The 22,271-nt window shown below is 34.8% G+C and overlaps 1 protein-coding gene across 3 annotated transcripts in view; it reads left to right on the top strand.

The window, feature by feature from the left end:
* Nucleotides 1-2,634: 2,634 nt before the first annotated feature.
* LOC128994170 (uncharacterized) overlaps nucleotides 2,635-22,271 on the top strand; it is a 29,896-nt gene continuing 10,259 nt past the window's right edge. Inside the window, exons 1-7 of one of the 3 annotated variants that reach the window (XM_054418530.1) lie at nucleotides 2,635-2,651; nucleotides 6,079-6,280; nucleotides 9,314-9,463; nucleotides 10,262-10,480; nucleotides 12,812-13,031; nucleotides 13,417-13,519; nucleotides 19,834-19,985. In XM_054418530.1, coding sequence (XP_054274505.1) covers nucleotides 6,206-6,280; nucleotides 9,314-9,463; nucleotides 10,262-10,480; nucleotides 12,812-13,031; nucleotides 13,417-13,519; nucleotides 19,834-19,985 — 919 coding nt within the window. In that variant the 5' untranslated portion in view covers nucleotides 2,635-2,651; nucleotides 6,079-6,205. The other 2 variants (XM_054418528.1, XM_054418529.1) reach the window with 2 other exon arrangements.

Below are 22,271 nucleotides of genomic sequence, written 5' to 3'. Positions count from 1 at the left end.
TAGCGAACTCTGGTTTTCACCATTCTTTAAGTTTTTGTAAACACTTCAAAATAAGGTGGCACTTTATGGGAGCTTACATTGAACAATTTTTATTTGCCCCCCCCCAAATCCCCCTTTTGGGGGGACACTCACAAATTTTAAATTTAAAAGTTTTCAAGCGGAGGAGCCAACAGCTGTAATGGTCGCAATACTTAAATATTTTTGATACTATGATTCTGTTTAGGCATCAAGTTGTTAAATTAATTGTTTTTCTGGGAGTTGGAGAGAATACTGATATCGAAAAATAGATCAATTAATTACCATTAGAAATTTTATTATAATTGTTATATGATTAATTAATATTTCCCCTTAAATTTTTCAACCAATAAAATTTCCTGAAATAAGTTAAAGAATTTTAATTCAAAAGAAATATTTGCATTATTATTATTATTTTATAAGCATATTATAAGCAGATGTATTATTATTATAAAAAGGTGTTTAATCATACATTCAAAGTCAATGGTATAATGTGTTTACGGAACGGCTTGACAGTTTTTTTGAGGGTTTGTTACAACTGCTGGATCGTGCGAGACTTGTGTTATTGTATAATACCTGGGGCCCTATTTTTGAAATGGTTGACTGTTGAGTTGAGTGTCGAGTCATTCTATTTCCAATCGTTTCGTATTTTTGAAACGATTGACGGTGGACTTATACAACCAAAACTACTCAACACCTATCGAGCTGTTGAGTGGAGGTTGACTGCACTTTCTTCTTCCTCTCTTTCGGCAAAATATTAACTCCTTTTTGAGTCGACGCCATATTGTTTTGTTATTGCTTTAATTTACTAATTGCGATTTAGAGGTTATGAATTTGTTGTCAATGTCTTAGCAAACAATACTTTATGCGATTGTTAATTTTATTTACTGTGTCAATACTAGACTATTTAATCAATTTACTTTGTTATAAGACTATTTAATTTGTTTGAAATACACTAGGCATACTAATTGAACTTATTAAAAGATAATTATTGTTATTAGACCTATGATTAAGGTATTAAAGATTGTGGTAGAGAGAAACAATATCATAGTTTGTTTCAATACCATTCACCTAATAAAGGATCAAATTAATTTAAGTTACGATAAGCTTTCAGTGCAATGGCAAATAGCCATATAAGCTTTAACCTAAATAAAAACACAATCAAAAATAACATGAAACAAAACGATGACGAAAACTAAAATAAGGTGATGTGTTCTGAAAAAGATACGAAGAAAGCAAATAATAATGTATTTAGGATATGCCTAAACTTATAATGAGCTACACAAAAAAACAAACAAACACCCATAGTAAATTTTATTGTTAACACTTATAAGTTTATATAAGGTACTTTTGCAATCACTAAGATTAAGCAAGACATAACCTCAATCTCTCAAGAACGGAGTTGACAGTTTACCTCAGTATCTCGAAATATGGTAGCCTAGATTGAGATTAGCTGATCTAGATTTTAGAGTAAGAAGAGGTAAAATCGAAGATCACAAAAACTCTGCATTGTGATTGGTTTAAAATGACGTCATCTGAACTTCGGCGGTCGTATGCTCTACATTTCCAAAACGAGTCACTCAACTAGTGATTTCCAACTCACTTCCAAACTGTTGGATTTCAAAAATACCAAAACCTGTTGTTGGTTGAGTTGAGTGTTGACTGTAGAGTCAACTGTCAACCATTTCAAAAATAGGGCCCCTGGTGTAATGCACATTCTTCTCTTCTGACTAAAATAGTTTGACTTTAATGAAACACTCCCTTTGGAAAAGTGTAGTCATTCTCGTAAAAATCGCAAATGCAATGGTTTTGTCCACTTTGGGCTGTTAAAATGATTTGATTTTTTAACGCGTAGCACGGATTAGGGTAACGGAGACAACATACTATAATTCATCCTACCAAAATAACTACATAAAACCACAAAGTTTTAGTTTGATTAGTGTTTGTTTATTTGTTGGATGACTTTATCTATTAAATATCTAAATAATATCTAAACAGATATTTCTCAGATTTCTTAGATAAGATATTTTTAAAATATATTTAATTACATGTCTTTAGACATATTTCAACCACTTTGAATATTCATTGGATACCTGGTGCTGTTGGGGGAGTGGTTGAATCTTGATGGAAAATATTTGCGGAGTGTGTTTGGAGCTGGTAGTGTTTGCTTTTAAAGTATAATCAAGTAAATTAATTTCGACTCAATAAATAAATGCCAAGTGCCCCCATAATACCCCATTTTGGTGGCTGGGGCAAAGTTGTAACTTTTATGGAAAAGGGCTATTTCTTATGTTGTAAACATGTACCGAGTTTGGTTTTCCTACTGCAACTCGTTAAAAAGTTAACTGGGGGGTCCCTGACTTATGTCATTGACTACGGTATATAGCCACAACGTTGTGGTTATATAGTCAATGCTTATGCCTAACTCTGTATAATAGTCATGATAATAAAGGCAGTGGGCGAAATATGACAAGAGAGATGCAGCTGTTGTAAGTGCAAGTCAGCTGTTTCATTATTGGTTGGAGACTAGAGTCCAACCAATAACCAATCCAAGGGAGGGCTGTCGTTGCTGTTCTGTTCGTTCTGTTCTGCGTTCTGCTTCTGGTTTCTGTTTCTGACTGACAGAAGCTGAATCTGTGCGTCTGCAAGTTTTAGGTGTTAGTGTAATGGATTGAAGATTATTTACATATTTATATGTTAGCAAAAAACCATCATTTGTGTTAAACACGTTTGTTTGAAAGATAAAAAAATGACTCAACAGTTAGCAATTAGAACTTTTACACCTAATAATAGGTATAACAATCATAAGTGTAGGCCTAATATTCTAATTTTGGAGAGATCAATGTAAACCTGTTTCAGTTCCTCTCGCTATGGCCGTGTTGGTTTTGGGTTTCTGGTGTTAGTTAGTAGCCAAAACCGATGTAGTAAGAACACGCTAATGCAGTTTTACATCATATTATTTGAGTTAACATTTTTTAAACATTAAGTTATTTATGCTTTAAGCCAATCATGACATAGGTATTTAAATAAGTAAATGTGGAGCCCAGATGGAGAGTGCAGCATAGTTAATTATTTCTATACTTTTGAACACTGACTTATTATTCGAAACCTTAAAATAGAGGTAGGCCTAGGCTAGGCTTAAATCTTATGTGGCCATTAATTTTTCATTTCATCTTCATGTTTAAATTTACAAGAAAACCATTTGTTCTTATGATTTTGCAACCCCTAATATTTACTTGAGAGTCTAACCTATTAACTTAGGCCTAGGGGCCTATTCTTTTTTGCCAGTCTTTGAATTTTTGATTGGTTTCAAAGAAAATAGCTAAAGATATATAACATTTTTTTGGCTTGTCACAATAATAATTTATTTTGCGGTATTCTACGTCCCTCAAAATAAAGAGGTAATTTATTTTGCCATACAACCCTCGAAATATAGAGGCCTAAAACCAAATAAGTTAGGCCCCAATAAGGGATGTTAAACACATATATAGACCCAATCATGAAGCGACTGAACCTCGGCTTACTAATTATTAGCAAAGCTAAGTTCCTTTATTTGTATTTGGATATTCCATAATAGACTACGATAAGAAAAAGCAGCCCTGTCCAGGCAATAGCCTAATAATAATAAGGAGCCAAGTTATCAAAGAAAATAACACTAACTGTCTAATATCACCCCCTTGCACATTAAGCAAATAAATTAATAAACTTTTTCATGTTGAAGCCTTCCGGAATTTATTTTATTTTATTTTATTTATACATGCCAACGGCTAAGCCAATACATAGATGTAAACAAAAACTGAACAATATTCAATACTCAATAGAATACTAAATACATAGATGAAAAAAAAAAAAAAAACAAGCTGAACAATACAATACTCAATAGAATACAATAATAAATAATCTGACAATGAATAAGTTAACAAAGACTAAAGATATAACAATAATAAATATAACAAAGAGCAAATACAACAATAGAATTTTTTAACAAGAATATATATAACAACTAGCTGACCCGGCGAACTTCGTATCGCCTAAGTTATAGGTTTCCCCTAAGACAGACCGATGGAAAGAAAGTACCGTTACGTTTAATTTTCAAGATGATCTCGTTCGCATCGCTCAATCACGTCCTGGTTGAAGTTCGTTCGCTACGCTCACTCACCTTTGGGTTGGAGCTCGTTCGCTACGCTCACTCACCTTTAGGTTGGAGCTCGTTCGCTGCGCTCACTTGCCTTCAGGTTGGCTCGTTCGCTACGCTCACTCGCCTCCAGGTTGAAGTTCGTTCGCTACACTCACTCACCTTTTGGTTGCAAATTAGCTGTTGTCATAAATGTAAAAGAAATAATAGTGCTGCACCCTGTTGGTAATCCTTGTAACTTTAATGCTATTATTGAACATCATAGAACAGAACCAACTTGTTTAATTGAAACAGCTGTTAAGATTCATTAATTCCATTTCTCATAAGGTTAACATGGGAAACGCCAGAGCCACTGGGGCGGAGCCCTTTTAAGAATTTCGAAACGGGAAATAGTTTACGTCCGATTCGCATACCTACAGAATTTACACACCAAATTTCATAACGATCGGTGAAGTCGTTCCGGAGGAGTTTGCAGACAAACACTGTGACACGAGAATTTTATATATTAGATAGAGGCGTTGAGGCTAGTCCAACATCTCCACCAGGATTGCTTTGGTTGTCCTCTTTATGGAGGTGTAGCTGTCGGCGAAGAAGTCGACATCACGAGCAACTCTGTTGCCCAGCCTGAGGATTCTTGCCAGAGGACTGTGAAAGTCATAAGTGGTGCCTCTGAAGCGACGGCCGAATAGGTCTCTGGATCTTGTTATGGTAGGGATTCTGATGTCTATTTCTAATAGCAGCTCTGGACAGCATATATGGCCCCTTAGCAGCTTGTATAAGAGACCAACATCAGCAACGCTGCGCCTCATGTGTAATGGCCGGATTTTCAGCTCCTCAGCCAGAACATCCGTTGGCACCTCCCGATAGGGGTATCCCTGACGGAATTGGTAATCAATTACTGTATAGCAGGTTACGTACCTTGGACGGCAAGGTATGCAACCTGTTATAATTAATAAACTTGGTTACTTTTGCATTTTTATACATTTGGGTTACCGTGCTTTTTAATACCTAAGGTATCTAACTTATAATCTAGTCTAGGCTATTTTCACTTAGATTCACGCTCAGTAAGCTTCAAATAACATGGCTTAAAATATCTTGATTTTTAAATTTATTCAAAAATATAAAACGATTGCTATGCATTAAAACACAAAATATTCAAGCCTCAAAAAATGCAAATTTTTCATTTAACCAATTAACTCAAATCCAACCAACTAAGTTACTGTTAATAATTAAGTTTAGTGAAAAATGTAAAATTCAAAAGTATCTGTTCAAATGTAAACAAATCTCTTCTCCATAAGGATAACATTGGAACTTTAAAGGCCTCTGAGACAGAGCCCTGATGGAATTTCTTGAAAACGTTTCTTATTGCACACCAAGACCTTATAATTGGAACCTCCATTCCAATTCTGAGATGTTAAGTTATAACTTGCAATTTAAAGATATATACCTACCGTACTTAAGTCAGTGAGTGAGTGGTATTTTTGCCTTTTATAAGTGTAGATTAAGCAATTTGCCAAAGTTTATGAAAATACCATAGAGACAAGCAAACTGCAGATGAATGTATTCTACATGAAGATAAATACGAGAATGTAGGCTTGTTACGCTAATCTTCAAATTTGAGCAGAAATAACTGGAGACTAACCTGTCTACTGCTGTAACTACTTTCTAAGCTGAAAAAATAACTGTCTACTGGAACGTTTGAAAAATCCTAATCAACACAAAACAGAGCCCCGGCAAACTTTTGTATACCTCTCCATTATGTTATCGATATCGAACGCTGGTTGGACAGCTATAAGTTTGGTTATCCATCAAATCAATACTTTTATTGTTCGATAATCATGATGGTCTTTTTGCCAATGAAATCTGCTGAAAAAGGAAACATTCCTAACAATTGTTATTCCGTAGTCTCTCATCATCATTTGTTTCAGGGATGATGCTTATAACAACAGCTGCTCAAGCCTTTGATAATGGTCTTTGGTAGTCTTCCCTCTGATCCTCCGACTATCATTATGTCAACTTCATATCTATGCTGAGTCCTATACTTGTAGTTATAAAATGCAACAAGAAGGCAAACCAAAGTTCCTTAGATTCCATCAGGGTAGTGTACGGGGAGTCGCCTTCAGTCCAAGGGTAGGAATAACATAAATGTTTTTAACATAGCCTAATTAAGTAAAAGTTTCTAAGTAATAATGTGCCCCATTCAATTAGTAAAAAATGTAATAACTTGTTTGATTGATCAAAAAAGTTATAGACCTACCGTTTTTGGGTAAAGCACTCAATTTCTGTAGAAGTTGGTAGCCTAAATTTTGTACATATTAAATGCTATTTCAGAAGAAAACTGACTTGGCTGAATTTAAAATAGGAATGAGCAGTGATAGGTCAATCATCGATTGTAACATCGGTATCAACCATCACGGATTGTTGTGAAAACATCAATGATTGATGTTTTTTTAAAATTTTAACTTTTTTGTCTGCTTTCTGCCTGAGCTTGTTAAACTAGCTCCTACCTAGTTAGATGTTTGGCAGTTTCTATTTTACGATTTTAAGACAAAGTTTACCGGTCTTAATTGCTAATGCTGGAGAAGGAGTGCTGCCGCTGATATTTAGGCTATTACAAATGATTTTTCGGAGCATATAGAATATTATTCATTTTGATAGCCCCTGGACTACGAATAATGACTTATATAGGCTTACCTCCGTCAGTAGTCCAAAATTGTGTCTTTTTCAACTAATGTTGTTCAAAGCTTACATGTTTCGTTGCATTGCAACATTGTCAGAGCTTTTTGTCAAAAACATCAAATAATTTACACATATGACAAAACACGGAACACGAAACATTTAAACACGAAATAACACGATAGCGCTATCGACACGGCACGGCAGCGGTTGTAGGTAGACTGGACACGGGTTAAGTAACTTCGTCCCGTCCTTCTCTGTTATCAGCTCGGTGGTCAGCTGTTCCAGATGAGATAACGGTGTTGAAGAGGGAGTGGGACTTGAATTGTAGTTTATCATTGAGGATGTATTCCTTGTGTTCTTCGTTTACGTTCATTTTATATATCTCATACTCCTCAAGTGTGTCCAACTTATTACCTTTCCCGCAAAAATGTAGAACTTCCAAGCCGTTCTTAATATCACTCATTGAGTGATTACAATCTACAAGATGTTGAGCAAACGCAGATTTTTGTTTATGGTGTTTAGGATCTGGTCGGTGTTCTTTATATCGTGTTTGAAAGGCACGACCTGTTTGCCCTATGTATTTGCTAGGACAATCCGGACAAGATATCCTATACACGCCGGTCTTATCTACTTTGTCACCTATCTCAACCTTATTTGCCAACACGTTCCTGGTACGGTTTGTGGTTCTGAAGGCTAGTTCAATACCTTGTTTAGCGAGTTCTTTCTTTAATGCGTGTTGGATAGTGTGACTATATTCCACACAGACATATTTTTTCTTCTCTGAGCTGTCTGTGTGGAATATAGTCACACAATCCAACACGCATTAAAGAAAGAACTCGCTAAACAAGGTATTGAACTAGCCTTCAGAACCACAAACCGTACCAGGAACGTGTTGGCAAATAAGGTTGAGATAGGTGACAAAGTAGATAAGACCGGCGTGTATAGGATATCTTGTCCGGATTGTCCTAGCAAATACATAGGGCAAACAGGTCGTGCCTTTCAAACACGATATAAAGAACACCGACCAGATCCTAAACACCATAAACAAAAATCTGCGTTTGCTCAACATCTTGTAGATTGTAATCACTCAATGAGTGATATTAAGAACGGCTTGGAAGTTCTACATTTTTGCGGGAAAGGTAATAAGTTGGACACACTTGAGGAGTATGAGATATATAAAATGAACGTAAACGAAGAACACAAGGAATACATCCTCAATGATAAACTACAATTCAAGTCCCACTCCCTCTTCAACACCGTTATCTCATCTGGAACAGCTGACCACCGAGCTGATAACAGAGAAGGACGGGACGAAGTTACTTAACCCGTGTCCAGTCTACCTACAACCGCTGCCGTGCCGTGTCGATAGCGCTATCGTGTTATTTCGTGTTTAAATGTTTCGTGTTCCGTGTTTTGTCATATGTGTAAATTATTTGATGTTTTTGACAAAAAGCTCTGACGATGTTGCAATGCAACGAAACATGTAAGCTTTGAACAACATTAGTTGAAAAAGACACAATTTTGGACTACTGACGGAGGTAAGCCTATATAAGTCATATAGAATAAGCACTTCCACCACCCATGTAGGTAGTTGTATCAATCTCACTCTTCTCTTGTCTTAGGCTATCAAAGTCTAGTCCAGTTTGTGTTACTTTTGCACAGTATTCTATGTTTCTTTAGCCTTTCTATACAATAACTGCAAAAATTCAATTTTTATCAAGACCAACATTAAAATTTGCATTAAAACCAATAAACAATCCAGTTTAAAAAAATTTAATATTTCGATAGTAGGTAAAAAAATTGATGTACCGTAACAAACATTGGTAACCTACCACCGATGTGAAAAACATTGAACTTGGGACATTGAGAGAAAAACATTGATGTAGGCTAAAGAAAGCATGAGCTATCAATAGGCATTCCTAATCAAAACAAACAAACAAAAATTCATCTAGGCTAATGTAATTAGTCTCGAGCTTTTAATGTTGTTTTTTAAATACTTTTTATAACTGTCCGATGGAAATCTTGAGATTTTATAATATAGGCCTAGGTGGTTCTTGCCCGGTAACGCTCAGTTTTTGACATTAACTAAATGTTTTCTTCGTATTTTAAGGTAATCTTTTCATTGTGCGCTTTACTTGCTGTCATCATCACCAGAGGATTGCCCTATTTAGCCGTATTTTAGCCTTATTTAATAATTTTTAAGTTTGTAAATTAAACTTTAAAAAGAAAATATTTGTACATACATTGTGCTCAATCGATATTGGACATAAACAACCTACAAAACTGTCTTCAGCTGATCCATATGGTTGATAATTTAATAATAGAGTTCTATGTTCAAACTTTTATTTAAGCCTGTTAAGACTAAATCAACACGAATCCATATGAATTAGGCCTATTATAGGTAACATACAGTATCCTAACTAACTTTGCCTCAGCTAAATGTTTGATTCTTTATTGAATTTGAATACTATCAACATGATCCAGGATCGGTACCTGTTTTGCTCCGGTGCTTACGATGGAAAAGTCAACCTGTATTCTGCTTTACGCATGGAACTACTCATGTGCTACCAGATCACCACCATGACTTTAGCGAGAAACGTCAATGCCGTACGGTTTACTTCTGATGGATCGAGAGTAAGTGATTGTTTATTTCCTTTGGAACAGAACTTCCAGCCTAGTTTTTTGTGTGCTTATTTTTCAATAGCCTGGTAAAAATCAAAGGCGAGAGTTAGTATTTTTCTGAATACGGTACCCAAAACACAACGCAACTAAAAAGTATGTAAATCTTACCCTTTTCAACAAGATGTAAGGATTAACTTAATCCTCTTGAAGATGTTTTGCTTTAATCTTTCTGTTAATCTTCAGGAATAAGCTAAATTTTCTCATAGCCTAAATAATAAAAAAAATCAAAATAGGTTTTCCTCTTTAAATGACAAATTGTTTGGCATCTTTTTTGAAGGCCTACTTTTGCCACATTGTTACCTATAAGCAAATAAGATAGAGGGCTTTTAGTCCTCTCTTGAAGATTCACTGGAACTAAACTAAGGCATTATAATTATACCTGCAAACTAAATGTATGCTGGCAGAGAAACTTAATGAGAAAATAAATCATCAACTCATGGACACAGCATTTTTAGTAAAAGATATCTTTATTTTTCCTTGTACCGGTACCGGTAATTGTTCAGGGTATGTGCATTTTTCAATAACAATACCATTCTCCTTTTAATTAGGCTCTACGCTTACGGTATTTTAGTTAAGTCCTAAATGTTCCTACAATGAACAGATTCTGTACTTACACTCAATAAATACCATGTTTGCAAAAATGCAGTCTTTACTTACTACAGAATAATAAATTGAAATGGATATAAAGTTAGTAGTAGCAAACATCTAAACCAGTAATTTTAATCACTAAGTTAATAAATTGTTTGTCAGATTCTGGCGGCAACGACGGCACGGCGGTTGGCAGTGGTGGATGTGGAGCGAGGGGAGCAGCTGTTGGCGTACGACAACTGCGCGTATGGAGGAAGAGAGCGCTCCGGCCTCGCTACCGATCCTGTGTGTCCCAACATGGCCGTCTCCGTGGCAGTGAACGGTAAAGGCCTCACACTGCTGGACCTGCGGATGCCTCTGCCACTCGACTTTGTCTATGATGTGAGTGGAAACGTTTTCTCCAATAATTTTCGGCTAGGTTTTGTTTTTAGTTCGATAAGACTAGCTATCTTTTTGAAAAGCTCTAATGTTTTTTTGTGAGATTATGTAGAAATTGTTTCACTGCTAACAGAAACAAACAACTGCTGCAGCTTCATTAGAATTTAAATTACTAAACCAAAAATTATTTACTCATCCAAGTGGGAGTTGTCAGGTAGGCCTATACTAGGCTTATACATAAAAATACACAGACATTTAAGCAAGGACAATTTATAAAAATCCCATTGTTCAACAACTGCTGAGTACAGTTTGAAAAAAATCACAGAGTTAACGTAGTGACTTCTCAAAACTAAACCTTCTGATTACTAGGCATTCTGTTAACCACATCAGATTTTGAATTACCAGATACTGTATTTTTATATTGATGTCATCGGTTAATAAACAAACACAATTGGGATATATTCTGTTGATAAGGAAAGTCAGTCAAGTTAATGGTCTCAATATTGACCCTTGAGGGACACTATTTTTGACGGTTTTTGTCGGGTAAATATAAGTTCTTAATTACTATGTTCTGGTCATTTATGTGATCAATTAACATACTGCGGCCTGCGAGTAAAATATGATTCTAACTAACACCAAGATCTCCCTTACACAGTGTACATTTAAGTTTTTCAAGAATTGAATCATGTGATACACTTTCAAAGGTACACCTTGTAAGAAGTAAACAGAGCCGTCTTTATAAAATGCGAGGCCTGGGGCAATACATAATTGTGAGGCCTTGTTTAACCAAGCTCACCGGGGGGTCTGGGGCGTACGGATTACCCCCCAGCTGATAGGGGGGTCTGGGGGTCCCCCCCCGGAAAATATTTGTAAAATTATACTTGTAAAGTTGTCATTTTTAAGCACTTTGACGAAAAAAATAAATATTTTACACTCTGAAAATGGGCGTGAATATTATTGCTAATTACACATATTATTGTTCCAATTCCAAAGTGGATATCATAAATATTGCACACGAAATTCTTTACAATCATTAATAAAAAAAATTAACACTTCTCCTTTACTGTGGATTGTGAATTGAATTAACACTTTGTAAATTAAACAAAGTGGCGGGACGACAATTAATAGTAAATGCTCATAGGCTTTCTTGTTTATTTATTTTTTGTCAAGTTAGGTTTATTGTGTTTTCGGCAGTTGGTCTGTGAAGGGTGTTTTAAAGGTAAAAATATTACATAAATAATTGTCAATGAGATACTTGCAAATTCGTCATTTCTTTTACACTCTGTAAATGGCCGTTAATATTATAGCTAATTGCACATATTATTGTTCCAATTCCAAAGTGGATATCATAAATATTGTCCACGAAGTTCTTTAGAATAATTAATAAAAAAATGAACACTTCTCTTCACTGTGGATTGTCGTCCCGTCACTTTGTAAATAATAAATGCTCATAGGCTAACTTGTTTATGTACTTTTTGTCAAGATAGGTTTATTGTGTTTTCGGCAGTTGGTCTGTAATGGGGGGTTTAAAGGTAAAAAAAATATTACCTATAATTGTCAATGAGTTTTTAATAATAAATTAAAAGAGGTAGTATCATTACAGTGTAATTGATTCACAGTATTACTTTTTACTTTAATGACAAATATTGTTATAGGTTTATGCTTATTGCGAAATGCGAGTAGTTTACAGTCAGTCTTATCCACGCTGATTATCCATTCAATCCAGTAAACATTTACATCTGTAAATAAATTGAAGTTAATTAATCATACAAAAGAACTTTAATGGCACCAGTAAGAGTAAGCGTATGACTCACTCACATTCACCGGGGTGGCTCGGGGGCTGCCGCGAGGCTCGGGTTCCGTCATCGCCGCCGAGCTGTCAAACGTTGTTTGATATTCTTTTGTGTTTTAAATGTCGTTCGTAGGTTTTTAATCGATACAACAATTGATATAGGCTAATTCATAATAAATAAGACATATTTTAGGCACATGTATCTGTGACTGTCTGTACTTTACTTTTTTTATTTTAATTCCAAAACATTAACTTATTTCTAGCGATAGTAAGGCCTCGCCGGGTAGCGAGGCCTTCTCCGGCGCGAGGCCTGGAGCGGCCGCACCACCCTAAGGACAAACCTAACCCAATGTATTTCTACCTAACCCCGAGCAAGAATTATAGTTGTAAATTATAATAGGCTTACTTCAAACTATACACCATAGTGGTTGTGAATTAGGTAATGGAAAAGGTCCTCTGATCCTATCAGGTACATATAAAGTAGGTCAAACTAAAAAACCAAACTAGTATCCGATTGCTTAACTTAAACTTGACAATTCCAGTTGCATGAGAGTCAAATCAGAGACGTTTGTTTCCTCCACGGGTCGTGGCCGTGGGCGAGAGGTCACCAGTCGTCCATCTTGACCGCGGGGTTGGAGGGTACAGTCAAGATTTGCACGCTGGACGGTCGAGTGCTTCACAGTTTCACAACTGGCCACTCTGTCAACACCGTCTGTCCAACTCCCGAGGCGTTCAACCACTGCGCAGACGACGGATTCACCAGTGAGTAAAGTAATGTTGATTAGATTACAATTCTGACACAGAAAGGTCTGTATTTTAAAACAAAAGCCGACTGTTACATGAATGAGATGATAGTTCTGACTTTTAAAAAAAAGTGGAAAAGTTTCTGACTTTTTTCAGGATAAATTTTTTTCTTTTTTGGTAACTTTACGATTAGGCCTACTAGATGGGCTGTGTATGCCTACCCACCCAGCTACCCAGGTTTTTAAAAAGAATTTCAATAAGAAATTCAAACTTGATATTCTCTGATTGCTTGGTTTAAGCGAATTTCCCATATAGGGAATAAGCTATTACCGTAGGTCTCATGGTAAGCCCTGGACCTGGGATCGATTTACAGTATATATATATATTTTTTGTTTCTGTTTAGGTTTGATCCTCAGTGGTGGAGAGTTGGTGTCTTCGTATGTACCTGATTCTGGAATCCAAGAACATCTCAAGGAACACAAGGAGATGCCCATCTGGAAACTCAAGTAAGTGATTTTATTGACTCGTAAACTATCCTATTGCAGGGTTTAATTCTCAGCGAACTTCCCATAGAGAATAAGTTATTACCGTAGGTCTCACGATAAAACCTGGGTCTCTGTCCTTTTTTCTTTTTTTCTTTTTCTTTTGGTTTTGAGTCCTCAAAGTCCTGAAAACGCCCTCCGTTCAGATTTATATATATCGAGCAAAATAGATCCGATCTTGATGAAATTTGGTACAAACAATTAAACCTACGTTTCTTGTAACAAGTTTGCTAACCATCATGATCGGACTATGGAAACAGGGGTTTATGGGGGGTAAAAAATTGAGTTTTTCAGTGTTTGACCCTATGTACATAAAATTTTGAAATTTATTTATTCACTTTTATAAAGTCCTAGAGCTTAAAAAAGAAATAGATAAGTAGGAAGCATTGTTGTCTGTAACAGTATGCTTGTTTTGTTTCTCATACATATATTTTTTTAAATTTGGCAATTTTGTGTATTTCATACTAAGCTATCAACAGTATCAACATTTCAATAAAAAAATACACCTATGAAATAGATCTGAACATGTTTAAGGATAATATTTAAGTGGAAATCTTGTACCTAGGTAGGTAAATTGAAATTCGCTTAGTCTGCAGGTTTGTTGCGGCGGGGTATTTTTTAAATTACGGTTATTCATTTATTCTGTTTGTATGAAGACATTAGGATTTTCATTAAGAAGACATTTAGGCCTAAGACATTTCAACTAAGCCTACAGTAGGTAACCAAAGGATTGATTATTTCAATGAGAATTATAATTTGCTGATTCAAAGTTTGATTTGGAATCAAAGAACTTAAGTTTTAAGTTAAGGCGATCAACATTATTTATACATGCCATAGGTATTATTACTAACTAATCTCAGTATACCTAAAAATGTTATTTTCATGGCTTATAATTAAGTTGTACAAATAAGCTTACCAAATATTAAACACTATTACAACTACTCTTGGTGTGATTTAAGAAGAATTTTTGGCTGACATAGTGGTTAAAGCACAGGACTTCTTCCCTGGAGGCTTTCACCAATCTTACTGTTGATGTCATAACACACTAACGCGGTAGTTTACAGTCACCCTTAAATTGAACTTCCACTCATCAAAATTCAAATACTGTGCGGCAGCGGACCTGCAGACTAAGCAAATTTCCATATACCTGGTTGATTTTTTCAGGGCTGTGCGAATCCAGAAATTTTGGTTCGAATCCGAATCCGAATCATAGCTGTACAGATTTTATCGAATCCGGATCGAATCCGAATATTTTAATTAATCCCGAGTCGAATCTGGGTCGAATCCGAATCTCAAATTTACAGCCATTATCGAACCTGGATCGAATCCGAATCTGAAATTTAAAGCTGTTATCGAATCCGAATATTTAAACCTGTTCAGAGTCGAATCCAAATCCGAGGAAAGTCAGCAGTACCAATTTTCACATTTTTAGACCACATTTTCTGGGGCTGAAATAACTTAGGGAATTGCTTAAAAAAATTCTTGAAGTGGGCCAAATAAAAAAGTTATGAAATTTAGGCCTACCTTTTTGAAGTTTTGAAACTAAAAAATTGGGCATAAGTTAGGCATACCACCTAGGCCTAAGTTTCTCGCTAAAAGTGATGGACTACCAATTTGTGTAGTCTAAAACATAGGCCCAGCCTATTATACACCTCGGTGTTAATCCTCCACACAAGCCTATGTCTGCATTACTATTACAAGTAACAACTAACACTGTGAGGTTAAGTTTACTGATAGCCAAGATAGGGTTCAAATGCGACCTACACTAATGTGCCTAAAGCCTAACACCAAGTTGGTCAGGTTCCTAACATGAACCAGTCAACAGCAAATCGGAGTGCACAAGTAGTTTTTTAGTGTCTAAAAAATTATATTGAGAATTATATTCAATCAGAATCTAGTAAATTTGAATATCGAATCCCAACTCGGATCTATTTCCAAGAAATTCGAATATCGAATCCGAACCCGGATCTCTTACCAGTAAATTCGAATATCGATTCCGAATCCGAATCCAGTTAGAAACAGTAGATTCGTTCTCGAATCCGAATCGAATCTCTAAAAAGATTCGGATTCGATTCGTTTTTCGAACTATTCGCACAGCCCTGGATTTTTTACAAAAATATTCCCTCAAAATCAGCATATTTATTTCCTATTTGAATAACATTAATTTTAATGAGTACTTAGGTTTGCTGTGGCAGGGTGTGTTACTTTTATTGAAATTTTAATTGCTTAACACGTTTGCTGCTGAGCGCTAGATGCCGGGACGGCGCCAGGAGCTGAACTAGCGCTCGTAGCTGCGTAACATTGCCGCTGATACACTGAATTGCAGTAAAAACAACAGTAGTTATCCTGGATAGCAAAGTTCTGAAATAAAACTCAAACTGGATTTGGACAAAGTACCAAGCGATTCTGATAGATATCAGTACTACACAGGTTGCAGTCGGTAAAGTAGTGTCGCTATCTAGCAGAAAAGAGGTGGGACAAAGACCTGTACTATGCGACCCTGGTGGTGATTTTGGGAAACTAAAGTTTTTATTGACAGAAAAGTACGTCCCCACGAGCTGTAAAGAAATATACAACGCTCGTGACAAGCTGGCTGATCCATGGAATCGTTAAACAACAATGAATGGTGACGTTCCGGAACGTTCCTAGCTCCGGGCGCCGTGGCCTTGCTGACGTTCCGGAACGTCCGTAGCAGCGAACGTGTTAATATGAAGTAAAAAAATTTGCCTAATTAAATCAAACTATTTTCCTTTATCAAGCAATCTACAACAGTTTATATTCATTCTCTATAATTATAAAAGGTGGTATCTGTCTGTCTGTCTATCTGGGAGGCTGTCGCGACTAAAATACTAAACCAATATAGTAAACATTTACTACAAAGATGGTCCATATATCTAGTAACGACATAGGCCTATTCACTTCCTCGAGTTCCATCTGGCTTTGCCCCGTGGATGTCTAAAGTTTTGAAGTGAGGTTTTCAAAAGTAAATATTGATTAGCCTCCATGGCAGGATGAGAAAACTCATGTTTATCTTTGCTTTGAACCTTCAATTTAAATAGGAAGAACTGCCAAAATGCTCATTTCACAATTTCAGACAGCTGATCCAAAGAAATATTTTTAAATATATTTAACACAGCAACTATGTGGTAGGATTATTTAATCTAAAACATTATCATAGATTATTTATTCTCAATTTATGTTAATGATTATGAAACTAATTTTTCTTACCGTTGCTAAGCACGGGTACAGCAGCTAGTTGTCTATAAGAATATCAAGGAAATTTTAAATTTACAGTTTTTTTTAATTTTCTTCATAACCATTGGGCATACCGTACATCAACACACTATTAAAATTATTTGTCTTTTTAAGCTTCAATTCAAATTCAAATTAAAATTCTTTATTAACTCATCACATCTTATAATGCACAAGGTACAAAAGATTGAGTGTCGTCACAATATAAATTAAAACTAAAAATAAAACTAAACTAAAATTAATAAAGTTGACAGAAGTAAAATATCTCATAAATTACCAGAAAAGACCTTATCCAATTTCAATTATGTAAAGATTTGTAAGTGTTAAGATACCAATGTTTTAAAATAAAGATCTGCAGCTTTTTCTTCTTTTTACTCGAGCCATAGTCCTCACTATTGATTTTTGAGCATTAGAAAGAATTTTAGTTTGGGGCTGACATACCCAAAGTACTATTCCATACCTGATTATTGATTCAATGTAGGCATGGTATACCATTTTACAAACATCCATTGTTTACTACACTTAATTAGTGCAAACCTAAACGAATTTAACTTTTTTGACAGGTATTGAATATGATTTTCCCATTTTAGTTTATAATCAAAGTGTATTCCTAGAACCTTGTACCCACACTGACTGATTTGACTTGACTGATTTTAGCTCTCCACAGGATAAATTCTCCAACTTGTTTTTCTCACAATTTCTAATTTTAAAGTACATTAAGTGGGTTTTTGAATCATTCATTAAAAGACCATTTTTGTAAAGCCAATTTTTTAGTTCATCCACAGTTGTTTTAATTGATTTTTCTAATTGCCGAAAATCATTGTTTTTTACCACGACATTAGTATCATCAGCATACAAAAATAAACCACCGATTATATTTGAATCAAGGTCATTAATGAAAATCATAAATAGCAATGGTCCCAGAATAGAACCTTTAGGTACACCATAATGGACACTATCCCATCTAGACGGAAACCGTTTGTTCTATTTGTAAACTACTATGCGCTGTTTTCTATTTAGTAAGTAGTTTGAGAGAAGACCTAAGACCTTTTCTCTTATACCAATGTTTTTTAGTTTGTGGATTAAAAGTTGATGGTCCATACAATCAAAAGCCCTGGACAAATCGCAGAAAACCCCCACAACACTTTGCGATCCATCCAGAGCCTCCGAAACTGAGTTGACAAATTTAGTGAGAACAAAGGTTGTTGAATGATTTCTTCTCAAGCCAAATTGAGATGGCGACATTAAATTATTATTTTCCAAAAATCAGTTATGCGATGGTGAATCTATTTTTCAAATATTTTAGAAAGATACTAAGTAGAGAAATAGGTCTATAATTTTGTTTGTTTTTGATCCTTTTTTAAAAATAGGTTTCACTTCTGAAAATTTGAGCTTATCGGGAAATTCTTCATTTAAAAAACTTTGATTAACTATTTTGCTTGAAACTGGGGCTATGATGTGTTCTGACAATGTAATGAGTTTTATTGGGATTTCATCCCATCCAACAGCATGGGAATTGTTTGGACCTTGTATTATTTTAATGATTTCTAATGTGTCTGTAGGTTTGAATTCAGTTAATGTTAATGTTTTAAGAGATGTATTACAAGCTACATTAGTGTCTGTCACCAAAACTTTAGGAATTTTGAGATAATTAACTGTGTTGTACGCTTTGTGGATCTTTAATCAGATTACCGTCCATCTCTACTTGAATTTCTTCTGTAGGCATCACAAAATAGTTAAGAAAGAAATTAAACAATTTTATGTTTTGGGGGTGAAAATTTGAAAACCCATTTTTTACCCCATAAACCTTCGTTCCCATTGTCTGATCATGCTGTATTGCAAACTCATTTGAATGAATGTGGATTTCTAAAAAAAACTCATTAACCCTAGAGCTGGCAGTCATTTTTACTCTGTAGTGGCAAGGGTTTTTTAGGCGCCGCGCAACCATTTTTTAAAACACTTAAAAAAATATATAAATAACCCAGAAAACACATTATATTAGGCCTATATATAATTTTTTTCAGCAAAAAACAAGGAATAATATTATATAAATTTTAGATATGAAATTTTAATTTACAAAAAAGATTTTTTAGTATATTTACTAAGCGTAAACTTTTTTTTAAATTTATATGCATATATAATTCCGTAATATAACACAAATCAATGAACTCAAGAAAATTTTTCAAAATATACAAATTGTGCAGAATTCCATGAGGAAAAGAATGATATATAATACATGTACCTTGTTAAAAAAAAAAAAATACATATAACAGTTTTTATTACCATATACATATTCGGAGTACAACCTACACTAGGCCTAGTACTTGAATTGCATGTCTCCTCCTCGCTACTTAGCATTGGAACTCACTAGATCGCTCACAGTAGTTACAATCATTCATCTTGAAGTGAAATCAACTCACATTTCAATAAAAAATCAAACTTATAACGAAAAAACACCGAAACTAACCGAACACAACACAAAATAAACAACAACAGACGCTGGTAATATGCGATTGCGTCACCATGACAATGTCGTCAGCTGATGCTTTATTTTCATAGAGTTTTAAGTTTTCCCAAAGGCGTATAAATAGTTGAAATGCACATCAATTGACAGATTATTCATTTCTGAACCGAATAAATACTATATTAAGTGAATTTTTTTTCATTTTCGTGCAAAAATCGGCGATTTCCGTTACGTTGTAAATGCGCCCGATATCGGGCGCTGCCGTTTCGGCCGCGGGGTAAATCGCCCGATATCGGGCGCATGCCAGCTCGAGGGTTAAAATTGGATTATTTTTACTTGAGTTATCGTGCTGACGTGAATTTGAATGTATGGTGCTTTTGGTCTTTGGGGACCTCAAAACAAAAAAGTAAATCGGTCCACAGTGTAGGTCTTACCACAAGTCCTTCAATAGCTTATTCACTACATGGGAAATTCACCAAAAGAGGAATCTCTCAATGAAGGGAATTGTTTCATAATTTTCCGCAGTGCTAAGAAGCTGAACAATAATGTGGTTTGATTGCAGATACACGTCACAAGGCAGTATATTGTACTCAGCGTGTGATGGAGGAGTTTTGAGGAGATATCGCAGATATCCAGACCATCACCAGTACTTGGGAGAAGTGTACAAACACAAAGGAGACATCCAGGACTTGGACATCTCACCCTACGATGAATGTATCCTTTGACATATCAGCTCAAATGATTCTTTCCCAGAAAGTGAACACATAGTAACATTGTCTAAGGCCTGTTACTTGCAGACTTTAACATTGTTTTGTTGAAATAGAAAAACCAGTGGCATACCAATATGCTCTTATTTTAACTGTAGTTTCAAAGTTATTTTTATTGCAAAATTTCCCGAAAAGGATCATATTTTTATTTATGGAAACTGAAATGGTGGTAATTTTGATCAAAAATATAATTTACGGTAGATTTATTCTTGTTTGGACACCACATGACAAAAAAAAAAATCCAAACAAAAAGTTCCATAAGAAATTACCGGTATGAACTGTGCTTAATAAATATAAAATGAATGGATACAGTTTCATAGTTAATAGGGATGGACGAGATTGGATTTTTAGTTCGAGACGAGACGAGACGAGATTTTTTATTTCTCATAAAATTTCGAGACGGGATTTCCCTTCTCATACACAACAGGAAATGCACGTACAAAAATTTTTACCTGATTTTGTAACATTGTTAGATGACTGTTTAAATACAAAAATAATGATAATAGGCTATTTACAATCTTTTATTAAAAAACATCAGCATAACATTTTTTTATTAATCACGCCTAAATTATTAAAAATGCCTACGATTAGGAAACATAGTGATATCAGTTAGGATAGAGTTCAACTTATCCTAAAATAAAATAAATCATAAAATAAAATATTAATTTTTATAAAATAGTTACTTGTTTTGACTTTTTTTATAGTAATAAAACATTCCTCACACTGCTAACACTTAACAAAACTTCTCAAATGTTATTAAAATAATTAAAGTAATATTTACATTTGAAGAATTAATTAAATAAGAACGCCTTCGCAAAGGAAACGCAACTACAACACGCTCCTGTATTGCGGGTATTGCATTGACTTTTTGCAGGCGTTTTTAATTTTTTTTTTTTTTTTTTTTTTTTTTTTTATTCTCGTCTCGATAAAAATCTCGGCCAAAAAGAAATCTCGTCTCGTGTAACGAGATTTAAAATTTCCCGAAATTTGGAGACTTGACCATCCCTAATAGTTAACAGTTCCATCCTGAAAAAAGTCAGTTGCTTTTTGATGGTTCTAAACTGCACCCACGAATACTAGAAAAATACCAATATGGCTCATAAACATAATCAAATGACGTTTTTGGCCCAAAAGTAAACAAAACCCCTATACTAATAGCATTAATTAACATATGGTTTTGTTTATTTTCGGGTCAAAACGTCATTTGTTAAGTTAATGACCCATGCTGGGTCTTTTCTAGTATTCGTGACTCCACCCAACTGTCCTTGATCTTTGGGCTTTTATACAAAACTAGAGGTCGTCCAGTGGTCGAAACTCGACCAAAAATATGTAGGCGTACAGTTGGATTTTTTTAGTTAGAAGCGGTTGAGATATGTTGGAATATATTTGAGGATGAACCTTTTTGGTTGTAGTGAGTGTGATCATGTGTTCAATTTTCACATGTCAATGTTTGAGGTTAAATGAAAACAAACAAACTGGCATGTTGTTGCATAAATAAATTTAGTAGGCTATATGTCATTGTCTGATTTATTAAAAAACGTTCAGTATTTAGGTTACCTATTGCATTTTATAAACCAAACTCGAATCTTGCTTCCTTGGCCTATCGTATATCGTTTTCCTGTTTGGTATCTGGTATGTTGCATATAATAACTATTGGACTATGTTTATTATATTTAGTACTCTTTGACTTCCTTATGAGAATTCAAATGTTTTTGTTTTACATATGGTTTTCTGTTGTTCATTAATTATTCTGTAAATAAGTTTGACCAATTTAGTACATCATAAAAGTTTCTTCCAGTAAAGTATTCTTTTCATTTCATTCTATTTAACTTGTAACAATAGTATTTTATAACAGGTTATGGGCCCAGACACCCTTATATTGTGTGTTACAGGTTTTAAATAGAATAATTTATTGCTTGAGATAAAATCTTTAGTATGGAATTTGTTATGCAGAAAATGGAATTGCTGCATGGAAAGGACAACTGGGATGATTGGAAATATCTCATGCAAATTAGGCTTAAAGGAATCCCAGATGCATACGAAGCCATTTCTGGTAAAATGGAATTGCCAGAGAAACCTAAAGATGAAACACAAGCTGCAGAAATGAAAGAATACAAAATGAAGATGGATAAGTATAACAAAACACAGTCAGAAGTAATGTTTATGTTAGCATCTTCATTAAGTAAGGAAGTAAGAGCTCAGGTAAGAAACCTAGAAAAACCAGATGAGGTTT

The sequence above is a fragment of the Macrosteles quadrilineatus genome, unplaced genomic scaffold, assembly GCF_028750875.1.
Source record: "Macrosteles quadrilineatus isolate MER2022 unplaced genomic scaffold, UCM_ALF_1.0 Scaffold_5__1_contigs__length_97177068, whole genome shotgun sequence".
In the NCBI taxonomy this organism is placed as follows: domain Eukaryota; kingdom Metazoa; phylum Arthropoda; class Insecta; order Hemiptera; family Cicadellidae; genus Macrosteles; species Macrosteles quadrilineatus.
Note: the sequence above shows the minus strand (reverse complement) of the source record. Positions and strands in the feature narration are given on the sequence as shown.